The sequence below is a fragment of the Perognathus longimembris genome, chromosome 1, assembly GCF_023159225.1.
Source record: "Perognathus longimembris pacificus isolate PPM17 chromosome 1, ASM2315922v1, whole genome shotgun sequence".
NCBI classification, from domain to species: Eukaryota; Metazoa; Chordata; class Mammalia; order Rodentia; family Heteromyidae; genus Perognathus; species Perognathus longimembris.
The window spans coordinates 45,964,964-45,981,283 of record NC_063161.1 but is presented as its reverse complement, the minus strand read 5'-3'; the positions used below and the strand labels follow the sequence as shown (position 1 = coordinate 45,981,283).

General features: G+C 42.9%; 2 protein-coding genes across 2 annotated transcripts; both read left to right on the top strand.

Moving 5' to 3' along the window:
• Nucleotides 1–201: 201 nt before the first annotated feature.
• LOC125348154 (olfactory receptor 6C4-like) lies at nucleotides 202–1,215 on the top strand. Its single transcript, XM_048341167.1, is given in 1 exon segment — nucleotides 202–1,215. A coding segment is annotated over 1 exon segment (1,014 nt).
• An 11,996-nt stretch (nucleotides 1,216–13,211) lies between these two features.
• Nucleotides 13,212–14,150, top strand: LOC125348148 (olfactory receptor 9-like). Its single transcript, XM_048341155.1, has one exon. The coding sequence runs from the start codon at nucleotides 13,212–13,214 to the stop codon at nucleotides 14,148–14,150; it is 939 nt and encodes a 312-aa protein (XP_048197112.1).
• The last annotated feature ends 2,170 nt before the right edge of the window (nucleotides 14,151–16,320 follow it).

Sequence of the window (16,320 nt, the reverse complement as noted above, 5' to 3'; positions counted from 1 at the left end):
AAGTCACTTAGGTAAGAGATCAGGCTTTCATGGAGCCAAGTAGATGGGTTACTAGGAGGGAGAGCAATGGATGACTTGATTCTGTTGGTAAAAATGAGTGTTTTATCTCCTACTCTGAGAAACTCTTTGGTTATTAGTAGTAGTAGAAGTAGTAGTCGTATTTTCTCAACCTTTTCTCTCTAGATCTATGGAAAGTCTATAATGAGAAACCGGACCATGGTCACTGAGTTTATTCTTCTGGGCCTCACAAGTCAGCCTGAATTCCAGGTGGTGATATTCATCTTTCTGTTCCTCACCTACATGCTGAGTGTCCTCGGAAATCTGTCTATCATAATCCTCACCTGCCTAGATTCTCACCTCCAAACCCCCATGTATTTCTTCCTGCGGAATTTCTCTTTCTTAGAAATCTCCTTCACGTCCATTTTCATTCCCAGATTTCTAACCAGCATGACAACTGGAAATAAAGCCATCAGCTTTGCGGGCTGCCTCACTCAATATTTTTTTGCTATATTTTTAGGAGCCACAGAGTTTTACCTCCTGGCCTCCATGTCATATGACCGCTATGTGGCCATCTGCAAGCCTCTGCATTACCTGATTATCATGAACAGCAGAGTTTGCCTACAACTTGTGTTCTGCTCCTGGCTGGGGGGGTTGATAGCTATCTTACTGCCAGTCATCCTGATGAGCCAGGTAGAGTTCTGTGCCTCCAATGTTCTGAACCACTATTTTTGTGACTACGGACCCTTGATAGAGCTTGCCTGCTCAGACACACACACCTTAGAGCTGTCAGTCTTCCTCTTGGCTATGATGACTCTAGTGGTCACGCTGGTGCTGGTGATACTTTCTTACACATACATCATCAGGACCATTCTGAACATCCCTTCTGCCCAGCAAAGGACAAAAGCCTTTTCTACTTGTTCCTCCCACCTGGTGGTCATCTCCCTCTCTTACAGCAGCTGCATGTTCATGTATATCAATCCTTCTGTGAAAGAAGAAGGTACTTTCAACAAAGCAATGGCTGTGCTCATCACCTCCGTCGCCCCCTTGTTGAACCCCTTCATTTATACACTGAGAAACCAACAAGTAAAGCAAGCCTTTAAGGACAATGTCAAGAAGATGGTGAGGTTCTAAAGAAAAGATATTTCGATGCAAAATGCATTTTCAATTCGTAAAGTATGGACTGTGTCTTACTATTTTCCAAGTGATGACCCCTGAGGATAAGCTTACATTTGTATGCATATGTGTATATGAAATATGACTATATATGCATCTACATGTATACATGTGCGTATATGTATATGTGTGTCGCATGTTCTGACCTTAAGAATATGGCCTCAAGAGTAGAATTAGAGTGCACAACCTAAATTTATGTAGGAAATTTAGAAAAATAAGATGATACAGCTCAGTACTATGGTTCACTCCTATAATCCTTTCAACTCAGGAAGCAGAGATCTGAGGATTGTGGGTTGAAGCCAGCCAGGACAGAAAAATCTGAAAAGCTACATCTCCAATTAACTAGCCAAAAAGCCAGTCTGGAGGAGTGGCTCAAGTAGTAGAGTGCCACCTGTGATTAAGCAAACCAAGTAAGTATGAGGTCCTCAACTTCAAGCCCCATTTCCTGCAATCAATCAATCAATGATATGACATGATATGATTGGAGAAGGTGAATGAGAATCTACCAAAAGAACAGCTGAAGGGAATTAATGCTGCTTTCCAGGAGTGATTTGAAATTTCAGAAGCAAAACAGGTTATTTAAGAGAGAAAGAGGAGAAGAACTTAAAGGGATAAAGGAGGGAAGATTGTAAATGTATTTAACTGGAAAATGTAGGGTTGCTGTGCAATCTTGAGACAAGAGGTAAATGTTCTCATTAGTGTTCTGCTGAAGAGGTGGTGGTGCTCATCCACATGGAGTCCAGGAGACTTTGCCTCCATCAAGCTAACAGTCACTTCTCTTCTCCTCCCTCTGTCCTTTGTGTCTCAACTGTAGCCACTATGTCCTCCTTCCTTTCCTGAGGGAAATGAAAGAATGTACATTAAGTCTGCCTTTCCTCAAATTAGAATAAAACTCCCAAGACTTTATCAGCTTGTGTGTCCATTTCCTAAACACTATGAGCAGAGAAGTTTCCTAGAAAAATATTATGTGAGAAGTTAGGAGCCTCTCACTTTCTGTCTTTCCTTTCCTTTTTCTTTTCATTTTTTCTTCATTTTGGGGGGGGGGAGGGTAGGGCTGAGGTTTGAACTCAAAGCCCTGTACTTGCGAGGCATGCTCTCTACTGCTTCAGCCTTGTCTCTAGCCCTTTTTTTAGGGTGTGTGTATGTGTGTGTGTGTATGTGTGTGCATGTGTGTGTTCGTGTGTGTGTGTGTGCGTGTGTATCCTGGGACTTGAACTCAAGGCTTAAGCACTGTCCCTGTGCTTTTGTACTCAAGGTTAGCACACTACCACAGCTCCACATCAGACCTTTTGGTGGTTAATTGGAGATAAGAGTCCCATGGACTTTTCCTGTCCTAGCTGGCTTTCAACTGCTCTACTCTCAGCTTTCTGAGTAGGGCTTACAGACCAGGCATGAGCCTGGTTGTTTTTGAGATAGGGTCTTGCTTTATGCCGGGACTGATGTGGATCACAACTCTCCTATTTGTTTCACCTAGGGTAGGTGAGATGATGCGTGCATGACACCATGCACAGCTTTTTCTGTTGAAATTGGGGGCGGGGGCTGTCTCAAGAACTTTTTGTCCCAACTTGCCTGAAAATGAAATCCTCTGTATCTCACACTCTTCCATGGCTAGGAGTGAGCTAATAGAGAGAACTACCACATTCTGCTATGGGTCTTTTTTCTTTCTTTCCTTTCTTTCTTTTCTTTTGTCAGTTGTGGGGCTTGGACTCAGGGCCTGGACCCTGTCCCTGAGCCTCTTTGTGCTCAAGACTAACACTCTACCACTTTAGTCACAGCACTATTTCCAGTCTCCTGGCAGTTAAGTGGAGATAAGCGTGTCACGAACTTTTCTGCCAGGGCTGGCTTTGAACCACAGTCCTCAGATCTCAGTGTCTTGAGTAGCTAGGATTACAGGCATGAGCCACTGGTGCCTAGCTTACTGTTCATTTTTTAACTGACATTTTAAATAGGTAGCAGGAGATCTGTTGTCTTTTTCTCTCCTCTCTCTTTCTCTCTCTTTCCTCTCTCTTTCTCACTCTCCCTCTCCTTCTATCTTGTGTAGTTTCTGGTGCTTTTTGTGTACCAGTCCTCAGGGCCTAGACACTGCCTCTTAGCTTTTTCACTCAAGGCTGGCACTCTACCACTTGAGCCACAGCTCCACTTCCCACTTTCTGGTGGTTAACTGGAGATAACAGACTCATTGAATTTCCTGCTTGACCTAGCTTCAAACCAGGACCCTCAGATCTCAGCCTCCTGCGAAGCAGGTATGAGCCACTAGCACCTGGCATCTGGTACTTTTAGTAGTTATTGTTTATACATATTGATGGATTTCTATATGATATTTTGATATTCACACATATAGCATATAGCTATCAAGCCTATTATGATTTTATTTGCACCTTTTTATTTATAATCACTAGATATTAGAAAAACAAGCTCTGTGATTCAGTTCTATTCTTTAACCTTTTCCTTAAGTTGTTGCTTTTGTTATCAACATAAAGCATGGATGACTGGTTTGTAAAGTGAAAAGGAATACAAAGTATCACTATAGTTTTATATCTGGAATGTTCCACATTATGAGCCTTGAAAAATAATTGGAAATAGTTGGCCCTCCAAAAACAAACCTCTACTCATACACATTCAAGATGTCAACAACTTAAATTTGAAAAGATGATGGGAAGATCTCAATTTCTTTTTTTAATTATTTATTTATTTATTTATTTATTTTTGCCAGTCCTGGGCCATGGACTCAGGGACTGAGTGCTGTCCCTGGCTTCTTTTTGCTCAAGACTAGCACTCTGCCACTTGAGCCACAATGCCACTTCTGGCCATTTTCTATATATGTGGTGCTGAGGAATTGAACCCAGGGCTTCATGTATACAAGGCAAGCACTCTTGCCATTGGCCATATTCCCAGCCCCAAAGATCTCAATTTCAATGGGAGAAAAGTCATTTTTCATATGAGCACTTATATAGTTCAATGGTAAGTACCACACTGAGGCTACTACTTGCTATTTTAGGTATTAGTGGAACAAAATCTAGAATTCCACATACTTTATATGTGGTAAAATATCTAGAAGAAAAGCACTGCTTAAACATTTAAAAAATAAGCTGAACTGTAACAATACTGAGAACAAACTATTAGAACCATAGACCATGTTGAAGAATACATTGGAGAATTTTGGAGACTAGGCTTTTATGTAAAGCTTTTGATGTTCTGAATAACTAGTTTTCTTTGATTGGTAACTAGAAAATGGTAATGACTTTCAAATCATTCCAGATTCACTGATCTACCTTTAAAATGGTATAAAATGATATTTTTATTTTATTAGCATATATTGATTGTATAAAGGAGATTCAGTGTGGTATTTCCTTACATGCACATGTATTTTTATCAAAATCAACCCTTCTGGTATTTTCCCTTTTTTGTGTTACCTCTCTCTCTCTCTCTCTCTCTCTCTCTCTCTCTCTCTCTCTCTCTCTCTCTCTCTCTCTCTCTCTTTTACAGTCCTGGGGCTTGAACTAAGGGCCTGAGCACTGTCCCTGGCTTCTTTTTGCTCAAGACTAGCACTCTACCACTTGAGCCACAGCACCACTTCCAGATTTTTCTGTTTATGTGGTACTGAGGAACTGAACCCAGGGCTTCATGCATGCTAGGCAAGCACTCTCCTGCTAAGCCACATTCCCAGCTCCCCCTCTTTTATTTTCTAATTTTCAGTGGATTTTATCATGCTATTTTCATGTTAGTCATATTCACCTCCCATTACCCTCCCCTATCCCCTTTCCTCATCCCTTGGTTCCCCACAAGTAGTCCTCCTTGGGCATTTACATCATATCATCATCATCACCATCATTACCATCATTTAGGTCTAGAATCTACATATGAGCAAAAATGTGTGCTATTTGTCTTTCTGAGCCTGGCTTATCTCACACACCATGAGAACATCATATTAGGGGCTGGGAATATGGCCTAGTGGCAAGAGTGCTTGCCTCGTATACATGAAGCCCTGGGTTTGATTCCTCAGCACCATATGTATAGAAAAGGCCACAAGTGGGGCTGGGGATATAGCCTAGTGGCAAGAGTGCCTGCCTCGGATACAAGAGGCCCTAGGTTCGATTCCCCAGCACCACATATACAGAAAACGGCCAGAAGCGGCGCTGTGGCTCAAGTGGTAGAGTGCTAGCCTTGAGCGGGAAGAAGCCAGGGACAGTGCTCAGGCCCTGAGTCCAAGCCCCAGGACTGGCCAAAAAAAAAAAAAAAAGAAAAGGCCACAAGTGGCGCTGGGGCTCAAGTGGCAGAGTGCTAGCCTTGAGCAAAAAGAAGCCAGGGACAGCACTCAGGCCCTGAGTTCAAGCTCCAGGACTGGCAAAAAAAAAAAAAAAAAAGAGAACATCATATTATCCATATCCTAAGCACTCTGAGAACTTCCCAAGTCACTCAGAGCACTGATGGAGGGCTTGAAGGCTATCCCACAAAACCCTACTTGTTCTTCTTGACATATCTCTCCAATCCCATTCTTCTTTGCTATGTTCTGATCTTGCTAGCCTATCTTTTCTTCAAATGCAACTAAATACTGTAAATAAGTACATGTTCTACCCCTATTTCCCACAAATGTAACGTTCATTACCTTAAGTAAAAATCCCTCCCCCCCCCCCCCCCCACCGTTGTCCTTCACTGTCCTAGTCATAGATTAATTGGCAAGCACGTCCCCAACAAAGTACCAAGAACTATTTGGTTTAACCAACAGAAATTTATTTTGTGTTCTGGGGGCTCAAGGCCTAAGATTTATGTATCAGCAATATTGTTCCTTCTGAGAACTGTGGGTGGTTTGCAGACAGCCTGCCATTGGTAGAAGCATGCCACCAATCTTTGCCTCATCTTTTTTTTTTTTTTTGGCCAGTCCTGGGCCTTGAACTCAGGGCCTGAGCACTGTCCCTGGCTTCTCTTTGCTCAAGGCTAGCACTCTGCCACTTGAGCCACAGCGCCACCTCTGGCCGTTTTCTGTATATGTGGTGCTGGGGAATTGAACGCAGGGCCTCATGTATACAAGGCAAGTGCTCTTGCCACTAGGCCAACTTCCCAGCCCCTTTGCCTCATCTTTATATGACAATTCCCTTGTAGAAGATGACAGACTTCCCTATGTGCATGAACATGTGTATGCTGAGCTTAAACTCCCTGAAAATACAAAATGCATAGGTACTAAATCCAAAGTCCTTAAACATCAACAAGACTCACAAAATTAAGAAATATCATGTGTGCCCTGAAGGTAAGAAAACTTCCATTGGAAAGTCTTAGCTCATTAATCATGACAGCATCCCTACAGGAGACAATGAGGTAACAAACAGTACAAGAAATGTATCCAATGCCTAACGTATGAAACTGTAACCTCTCTGTACATCAGCTTTATAATAAAAAAATTTTTTAAAAAGGAACTTAGGAAGAAAACTTGGATGAGAAATCATCTAGAAATATCATGTTCCCTAAGTATCAGAAAGTCTTGTGAATGAAAGATTTCATATTCAATGTGCATCAAAGAACACACAGGAAATAAATGCAGGGGTTGTGAGAAAACCTTCTCCCACTTTCCAAACCTTGGTAAATCTAAGAAAAGAAGGGAGTAGATTCAGTCTAGTTAAAAATTCACAGCTTATTTCTTAAAAAAAAATGAGTGCATATGGTACAAAAATGCTGTTTGTGTAGAGCAGAAAGGTCTTTAGTAGCAACTCATCAAAATACCAATGTCATTCTTCACTCAGATAGAGAAAACAATCAAAATATTCATGTGAAATCACAAAAGACCCCGAATCACAAAAGCAATCCTGGGGGGAGGAGGAAAGCAGTACTGAAGGTATAATAATTCCAGATTTCAAAGTCTACTACAGAGATATAGTAATGAAAATAGCTTTGTACTGGCACAAAAAACATCATGAGGACCAATGAAACAGAACAAAAGACCTAGAAATAAACCCACAGATTTACAACCATCTAATATTTGATAAGGGAACCAAAAACACAGGATGGAAAAAGACAGCCTCTTCAACAAATAGTATTGGGGAAACTGGATATCCACATGCAGGAAACTAAAACTGGGTCCCTGTCTGTCACCCAGTACTAATGTCAATTCACTGGATCAAAGTCCTCAATGTCGGGGCTGGGGATATAGCCTAGTGGCAAGAGTGCCTGCCTCGGATACACGAGGCCCTAGGTTCGATTCCCCAGCACCACATATACAGAAAACGGCCAGAAGCGGCGCTGTGGCTCAAGTGGCCGAGTGCTAGCCTTGAGCGGGAAGAAGCCAGGGACAGTGCTCAGGCCCGGAGTCCAAGGCCCAGGACTGGCCAAAAAAAAGTCCTCAATGTAAGATGTGAAACCGTGAAACTCCTACAAGAAGTAGGAGAAACATTAGAGCATATGGACATATGCAAGGCCCTTCTATGTAAAGTTCCAGGGGCTCAGCAAAATTTTTTAAAAATTGGCAAATAGAATTGCATCATGCTAAGAAATTTCTGGGGCTGGGGATATGGCCTAGTGGCATGAGTGCTCGCCTTGAATACATGAGGCCCTGGGTTCAATTCCCCAGCACCACATATACAGAAAACGGCCAGAAGTGGCGCTGTGGCTCAAGTGGCAGAGTGCTAGCCTTGAGCAAAAAGAAGCCAGGGACAGTGCTCAGGCCCTGAGTCCACGCCCCAGGACTGGCCAAAAAAAAAAAGAAATTTCTGCACAGCAAAGACATAGTTACAAGCTAAAAAGACAGCCTATAGAATTGGAGAAGAGGGCTGGGGATATGGCCTAGTGGCAAGAGCACTGGCCTCATATACATGAAGCCCTCGGTTCGATTCCCCAGCACCACATATACAGAAAACGGCCAGAAGTGGCGCTGCGGCTCAAGTGGCAGAGTGCTAGCCTTGAGCAAAAAGAAGCCAGGGACAGTGCTCAGGCCCTGAGTCCAAGGCCCAGGACTGGTCAAAACAACAAAAAAAAAAAGAATTGGAGAAGAAATTTCCCAGCTATATGACAAACAGTAGCCTAATATACAGAATATACAAAGAGCTCAAGAAACTAAACCCTCCAAGAATCAGCAACCCAATTAATAAATGGTCATATGAGCTAAAGAAAAATTTCTCAGAAGTAAAAATGGCCAAAAAACACAGAAATGCTCAACATCTCTGGTCATAAAAGAAATTCAAATCAAAACAACACTGAGATTCCATCTTACTTCAAATAGAATTGTCATCATCAAGAATAGAAGCTATAGGAGATGCTGTCACAGATGTGGGAGGGGGAGGAACCCTAATTCACCATTTGTTGTAATGTAAACTTGTTCAACCACTCTGGAAAGCAGCTTGGAGATTCCTCAAAAACTAAACATAGAACTATCCTATGATCCAGCAATACCACTCTTGGGCTTTTATGCAAAAGATTACAGATCAGGATACAGTCAAGCCACTTGTACAACCATGTTCTTTGCTTCACTATTCACTATAGCCTTGGTATAGAAACAGCCCAGATTGCCCTTCAATGAACAAAGGGATCAAGAAAATTTTGTGTATGTATACGATGTAATTTTACTCATCCATTATGTTGTGAAGTAAGTCAGGCACAGAGAGGCAGAGCTTATATGTTTACTCTCATAAATAGAAGCTATAACTAATTTATAAATATACAGGTGAACACAATGGGTTGTATGCAAGTGTGCACAAATGTATTAACCAAAGTATGGTATTTGCAGGGAAGAATTCAAATGGTGTAATTGCTTAGGAAGCAAACATACAGTCCAAAAAAAAAAAACTGCTATTGAAACAAGGGTTGGGGAGGCGGGGCATGGCCACAGAAAAGGAATAGACAAATGACGAGAGGAAGAGGGAAAGAATGTAGTCATATGTCAGGGACCAAGACCCTGACTTGAGCCTCTGGCTAGAAGCCACCATGGAAACATGCTAAGAAACCAACCATTGAGTCAGCACCACCTTGGTTACGCTAGATGGCCCAGTTCAAAGAGCAATAATAATAGATAATTCTTGAGAATAAACCTACCAGAACGTCCTACAGTCAAGTCTCTTAGCAACCCAGGCTGGACCCAGTGTATAGGAACATTTTGTGGTCAGGTCACTTAGCAACTCTCCCCTATAGTATGACCAGTAACCTTTTCACCCTGCCAACGTCCTGCTACCCCAAGCCAACTTCCTACAGGTGCTGAAGAACTGTCCCCTCCTGCTCCAAGATTGCCCCCTCCTGCTTTAAGAGTATATAAGTGTGTGAAAAAACAAAATAAATTGGCAGCTTGAACAGACTCCCATTCGTCTTGCTGCTCTCTTCGCGTCTCCCTTTCCCTTCATTCTCTCTCGTAGGTGGTCTCCCCTGTTGACGTCCTGCGGGTCGGGACAGTCATACTATTCAGTTCATGACCTATGAAATTAAGAAAATTGAGGATGGGGGTTGGGTTGGGTGGGATAGGGGAGAATGGTGAAGGGGATGACATGGCTCAGGTGCACTGTATTCATAAACTTATTGGTTGAATAGTAACTCCCTTGTACAACTACTTAAAGATTAAAAATACAAATGTTTTAAACTTTATAGTCTAGTAAACTAGAAAATCTAAAATAAATGTATATAACTTTCTATAAAAATAGGTATCAACCACATAAACAGATCTATAATGAGCAACATGATTGATGCAATAATCTCCCAATGCAGAAAAACCCAGGATGCAATGGAGGCGTTGCTAACTACTAGACCTTTAAAGAATTAAGATCAATGCTTCAAAAACTGTTCCATAAGGCTGGGAATATGGCCTAGTGGCAAGAGTGCTTGCCTTGTATACATGAAGCCCTGGGTTCGATTCCCCAGCACCACATATATAGAAAACGGCCAGAAGTGGCATTATGGCTCAAGTGGCAGAGTGCTAGCCTTGAGCAAAAAGAAACCAGGGATAGTGCTCAGGTCCTGAGGCAAGCTCCAGGGATGGCAAAAAAAAAAAAAAAAGAAAGAAAACTGTTCCATAAAATAGAGAAGGGAGAAATTCATACTAAATTCATTCAATGATGCCAGTATAACCCTGACACCCAAGTCAGATTAAGTCTACAACAGCAATTAAAAAAGGAAACTTATAGACTAATTTCTTTAATGAATATATGCAAAAATTCTCAATACTTGAAACTCAACTCAGGAAGATAATGAAAATATCATATATCATGATTAAATTGGTTTTATTTCCAGCATACAAGGATGAGTCACCATTTGCAAATCCATAAAGGAAAAAAGGAAAAAGAAAAAAAGGGCAAAAAAATCACATGATCAATTAAACAAATCAGAAAAAGTCTTTGACCAAATTCAACATCTCTCTGTGATTAAAAAAAAACTGAAGAAACTAAAAAATAAATGAATGTACCTCAGTATAATAAAAGCTATATGTAACAGATCTCTTAGCCAACATTGTACCAAATATTGAGGAAAAAAATTGAAGTCAAAAGTCAGGAACTAAATAAGGATGTCTACTCTCCCCAATCTTATTTTATATAGTTCTGGAATTCTTAGCCAGAGAAATATGACAAAAGATGGGATCATAAAGGACATGGAAAAAGTAAACAGAAACCTCACAGTATTTTAGAACTCAAGAGGTGTAAGAGAAGGTTCTTGACACTTGAAATTACAACAAGGAATAAAGAAAGACATCTTAGTTCACACCCTCCCTTTATCAACTCCAAAAGATATTACAAGTTGAAAAACTAAGTCTGGAAGAAATAATTGTGCAAAGTTCCGATGATAGCCACCAAAATATAACTAGAATTTAAGCCATCTTACTTCCAGTGGAGTAGCTGCTACATCTGCATAGACAATGGTGCCCAAACAAAGAGCTGCACCTGAGCAGCAATGTGTTTGCAATAGGATTAAAACCAAATTAAAGTTGCCAGACAGGCTGGACATCTATAACATTTGTGATTAGATAAACCAAAATGATGACAAAATGGCCTTTGATATCTTCTTACCTACTTACTTAACAATCCTCAAGACTATTTACCCAACAGATATTGTCAACTACTTACCTAGCAACAGTCAAGTAACATAAATATTCATTTGGAAGAAAGCTCTAAAGCAAATATCCTATCATTTCTACTGGTAATTTTTTTAACCAGGCCTGGGCTTGAACTCAGGGCCTGGGCACTGTCCCTGACTTTCTTTTGCTCATGGCTAGCACTCTACCACTTGAGCCACAGCCCCACTTCTGGCTTTTTATGTATATGTGGTGCTGAGGAATTGAACCCAGGGCTTTATGCATGCTAGGCAAGCATTCTACCACCAAGCCACATTCCCAGCCTAGCCCTGGTGATTTTTTTTCATTGTCATGCTAACAGTTTGTGCCTAGAGCAAACATATCCTGTTTATTAGTGATTTCTGGGCACAAATCCCCAGACATAGTTTCTGTTTCTCTCTGAATTGGTCCCATGAGTCTGTAATAAAAAGAGTCTATGGTGCAAATAAACCTTTCCATTTGCTGGAACCTGGACAGAAGCCTCTTTTACAGTCATGACTCAAAATTTTAGAATCTTAGATTCTTGGGGAAAATCATGAGTCATAGTAAAAACAAAAACTTTCTGCCCAACCCAAACTCTAGCCATTTTGCTGCATGGCTTGGTTGTTGCCTGAGTATTAGAATTATATCAAGCCCCAGTATAGGCACAAAAATTAATTAATTAAAAATAAATACAATTTTCTATCACTATCTATTCTGCTTAAATTATTCCCAAGACATTTTGCCTAACACACACACAGCCCTGAGTTCAACCTTGAGTAAATAAATAAATCACATTCTTTCATAGATTTGTTGGATAGGAGCTAGATTAGTTATCTGGGTAGCTTGGGATCAAAGTCTCTCTCATGAGGTTGCTGTCAAATTGTCAACCAATCAGGACTACGGGGTCACCCCTAAAATCCACAGTTCTTTGAGATGTCACTTCCCTAGCTAAGGTCTAAGAGAGTTTCTTATTTCTCAGTTCAGAAGAAGGTGCAGCTGGGGCGGGGTAGAAGGAACCTTTGCACTGCGAAGAGTTGAGTGAGACTGGGCTGGGAGTTCTTCTCAAAGTCAGACCTTTATAAACGAGTATTTAGTTTGATTGTTAGCACTATCTTTCTAAAAGAGTTTGGAAACCTGTTTTCCAGATGGTTGAAAGCAGGCTGGTGACTAATTCTGGGAGTACATTGTGCAGATGGCAGCAATTGGAGGTGGGGGTGGGCGAGTTAGTGGACCAGGGTCCAGGATACAGAAGCAGACCATGGAGATATAACACAGTTACAACCTGCGTTTCTGAGTGGAGCTCCATACCACCTGACTGAGGGGTCCTGGATACATGCTGCCCCTTCCATGTGTAATGCCTCTGTTGTCCTTCAAAGGGCACTCTTCACCAAGGCCGGGCAGCAGAGGCTCAGGCATGGTGATATATCAAGAGAAAGCCACTTTGCTCCTTTCTTCCTTCAACCCCCTCCCTCCCTTCCCCTGCTGGGAATCAAACTCATGGGGGAACTGAGCTGCTGGGATGTGCTGCTGAGAGGAGCTCTCTGAGAGCTCTGGGGACCCCCTTGCAGGTAAAAGCTCACAGGCCCTCAGCTCAGGCCTTGGAGCCTACATCTTCTATTTTCCTCTCTTGATTTTGCTCATTCCCACTCACCCTCTGCTACAGCCTCCATCCATTTTTGTGGATCCATAATTATCCTGTAGGCTCACCCACTTTTCCGCCTCTTTTCTTCGCTGCTTTCTCAAGGGGAGCTGCCCCATTCCCAGCTCTTTGCCTCTGAATGATGCAACCTGGGTGAGTGGAACAAACCACCCTGGTGTCCATCAATCCCCCACCCACAGGAACGTCTGCCCCTGTCCTTCACCTCCTGGGGTTTATCTTCCTTCTGCCCTGAGCCCATTGCCTGGGTGGCGTCCGCCCTCTTCCTCTGAAAGCTGGAATGTCTGCCTGTCCTTGCCCATCTTTCCTGCTGTAGCCCCTGTCTCCCCAGCTACCTCTCACTGCTGCAGGACACCCCCTCCGACCCCCTCCTTCCAGTCAGGACACATGGGGGTGGACAATGGCACAGCGGTCACTGAATTTGTTCTGCTGGGGTTCTCAGAGTTTGGCTCCCTCCGGCGCCCCCTGTTTTGGGGGGTGCTCTGCATGTACGTGGTCACCCTGCTGGGCAACTCTCTGATCATCTTCCTCACGCTGGCAGACTCTGCCCTGCACTCCCCCATGTACTTCTTCCTCTGTCACTTCTCGCTGGCAGAGATCCTCTACACCACCACCATCGTGCCCAGGATGCTGAGGGACCTCCTGTCCTCCTGCCCCACCATCCCGCTGGGCAGCTGCTTCACCCAGCTCTATTTCTTTGCCCTCTTTGGCATCGCTGAGTGTTGCCTGCTGGCTGCCATGGCCTATGACCGCTATGCCGCCATCTGCCGGCCTCTACATTATGCCACCCTGATGAACTGGGGTGCATGTGTTGGTATGGTGGGTGCCTCCTACCTCATGGGTGTCATCACTGGCACCACTCACTCCTTCTTCATTTTCACTTTGCCCTTCCACGGTGACAATGTAATCCACCACTTTCTGTGTGACATCCTGCCTGTGCTGAGCCTGGCTACTGCGAGCACCTTCTGGGGGGAAGTGGGAAACCTTGGAGTCACAATAACTTTTATCCTGACCCCATTCTTGCTGATCATGGCCTCCTATGTCTGTATTCTTGCCACCATCCTTGGGATCTCAACAGCCCAAGGTCGGCGAAAGATCTTCTCTACCTGCTCTTCTCACCTCTTTGTGGTCATACTGTTTTATGGGACTGCAACAGTTGCATACATGAAGCCTCAGGCAAGCTCCTCTAGTGACACCGACCAGATTCTTGCTTTCTTCTACACAGTTGTCACCCCCATGTGCAACCCTTTTGTGTATTCTCTGAAGAACAAGGAGGTCACTGGAGCCATGAAGAGGGTCATGAAGAAGCACTTTTGGAGTTCTTGATCCCCACCCCTTCCTGAGGGCTTGGAGCTCAGGGCCAGATCCCTGGACATTTTCAAGGAGGAAGGAGAAGCTGTATGGAGCACAGTCCACAGGAGCCTGGCCTGCTGTGCAGTGATGTCCTGTGGAGTTTCTTGCCCTACCCACTGAGAGCACAAGACACTCTGTGACTGTAGAGCTCTGCTTCTGAGGGCTGGCCATGGGACCCTGATGTGGCTTCATCCTGAGTGCATTGCTGAGCCAACTCACAGCACAGGGAGGTTGCTGGAGCAAGGAAACTCTGCTGACCTGGTGTGAGGATCTCTCAGTTCCTGGTCTTTGTGGAGGCCCCCATGACTTCCTGGGCTATACAGTTCTTGAGATCCTCATGTTTGCCCTTCTCCCAGAGACTCCTCCTTGCAAGCCTTTCTCTGACATCAGCCACTTCTGCTTCAACATAAGCTCCTTCACTCCAGGTGTGATGTCTGTTCTGTGCCTTTGGTGGCAGGAGCAACTATGGGCATGGAGTCATTGGTTTGGCTTTGGGAATTCAGGTGTCACATATGACTTGGTGTTGCTTTAGGTCAGGAGGCTTCTGTGCAGGTGCTAATCTCCATGAGAGTTGGCATTCTCTCAGCTTCCTTTGAATTCCTTTGGTGGACTGATCTTCATTTCCTCCGCTTCACCTGGGGAGAAATGCACATGTCTCTCTTCCCTGACTGAATTTCTCTTTCAGACACTCAAAGTGGTGCTTTGATTTCTTGCAACCAACTCTCTACTCTTTCTCCTCGGAGTCCACTTTGATTTGCTGCCTAGGGATCTTGCCATTTATCTTTTCTTGGGGAGCAAGAACTTTCTTGTTCATGACCTGTCCTTCAGCTGTCTGCCACAGGAGGTAGCAATGTGGACAGAGAAATTACTCTCAATACAATAGATACAATAGACAAGGACTTTAAAATAACATTGCTTTTTTTTCTTTCTTTTTTCTTTATTGTCAATGTGTGATACAGAGGGGTTACAGTTTCCGACAAAAGGCAGTGAGTATATTTCTTGTTCAACTTGTTACCTCCTCCTTCATTTTCCCCCCTCCCCTTCCCTTCTCCCCTCAAGAGTTGTGCAGTTGGTTTACACCAAATGATTTTGTAAGTATTGCTTTTTGAATGGTTTGTCTTTTTGTTCTTTGTTTCTCTTGTACTCCCTTCCCCAGTTCTAATACCCATATGAACAGTATCCAGGGTACTCAGGTGTGATACAGTGGTAGCGAGGGTACAGCCACAGGAAGGGACTACAAGAGAAAGAAAACTAAACAAACCAATCAGACAAACAAACAGACAAGGAAAAAGAAAAAAATGTACATGGCATGTTGAAAATAACTACAACAGTGATATAATTCTTCTTTCCATAACGTGGAGTTCATTTCACTTGGCATCTTCTTATGTGATCATATGGGTGTAGCTATTGGGGTATTTTGATCTTCTACCATGACTAGCCTATTCATGTACTAGATATTCCCTATGAGGGACACCATAGGGTTTATATTTCTTTGGGTCTGGGTCACTTCACTTAGTATGATTTTTTCCAAGTCCTTCTGTTTTCTTACAAATGGGGCAACATCATTCCTTCTGATGGAGACATAGAATTCCATTGTGTATGTGTACAACATTTTCCTGATCCACTTGTCTATTGAGGGGCATCTGGGTTGGTTCCATACTTTAGCAATGACAAATTGTGCTGCAATGAACATTGTTGTGATGATGGCTTTAGTGTGCTTGTAGTCTTTTGGGTAGAAGGAATAGGAGAAACTCTAGGACTCCTTGGCACTGGAAGAAACTTCCTCAACAAAGGCCCAGAAATGCAACAAGTCAAAGAAAGGCTGGACAAGTGGGACTGTATCAAACTCTGGAGCTTCTGCAGGGCAAAGAGTATTGCTTTTTTATGCTGAATCTGAATTAAAATGGATAAAAAAGTAGAAGGAGAAGGGCTATTTGGGAAGAGGAAAGAGACCCGTGAGAGGGGAGAGTAAGCAACACAAAAGGGTAAGGGACATTTGAAAATGATTAAAACACAGTACACACATGTATGCAATTGCCATAATAAAACCCATTATTTTGCATTAGTATATGCTAATAAAGATGAATGAAAAATAGTATTGGTTTTCTTTTCTATCTTGAAAAAGGAAATCTGGTCATTGCAA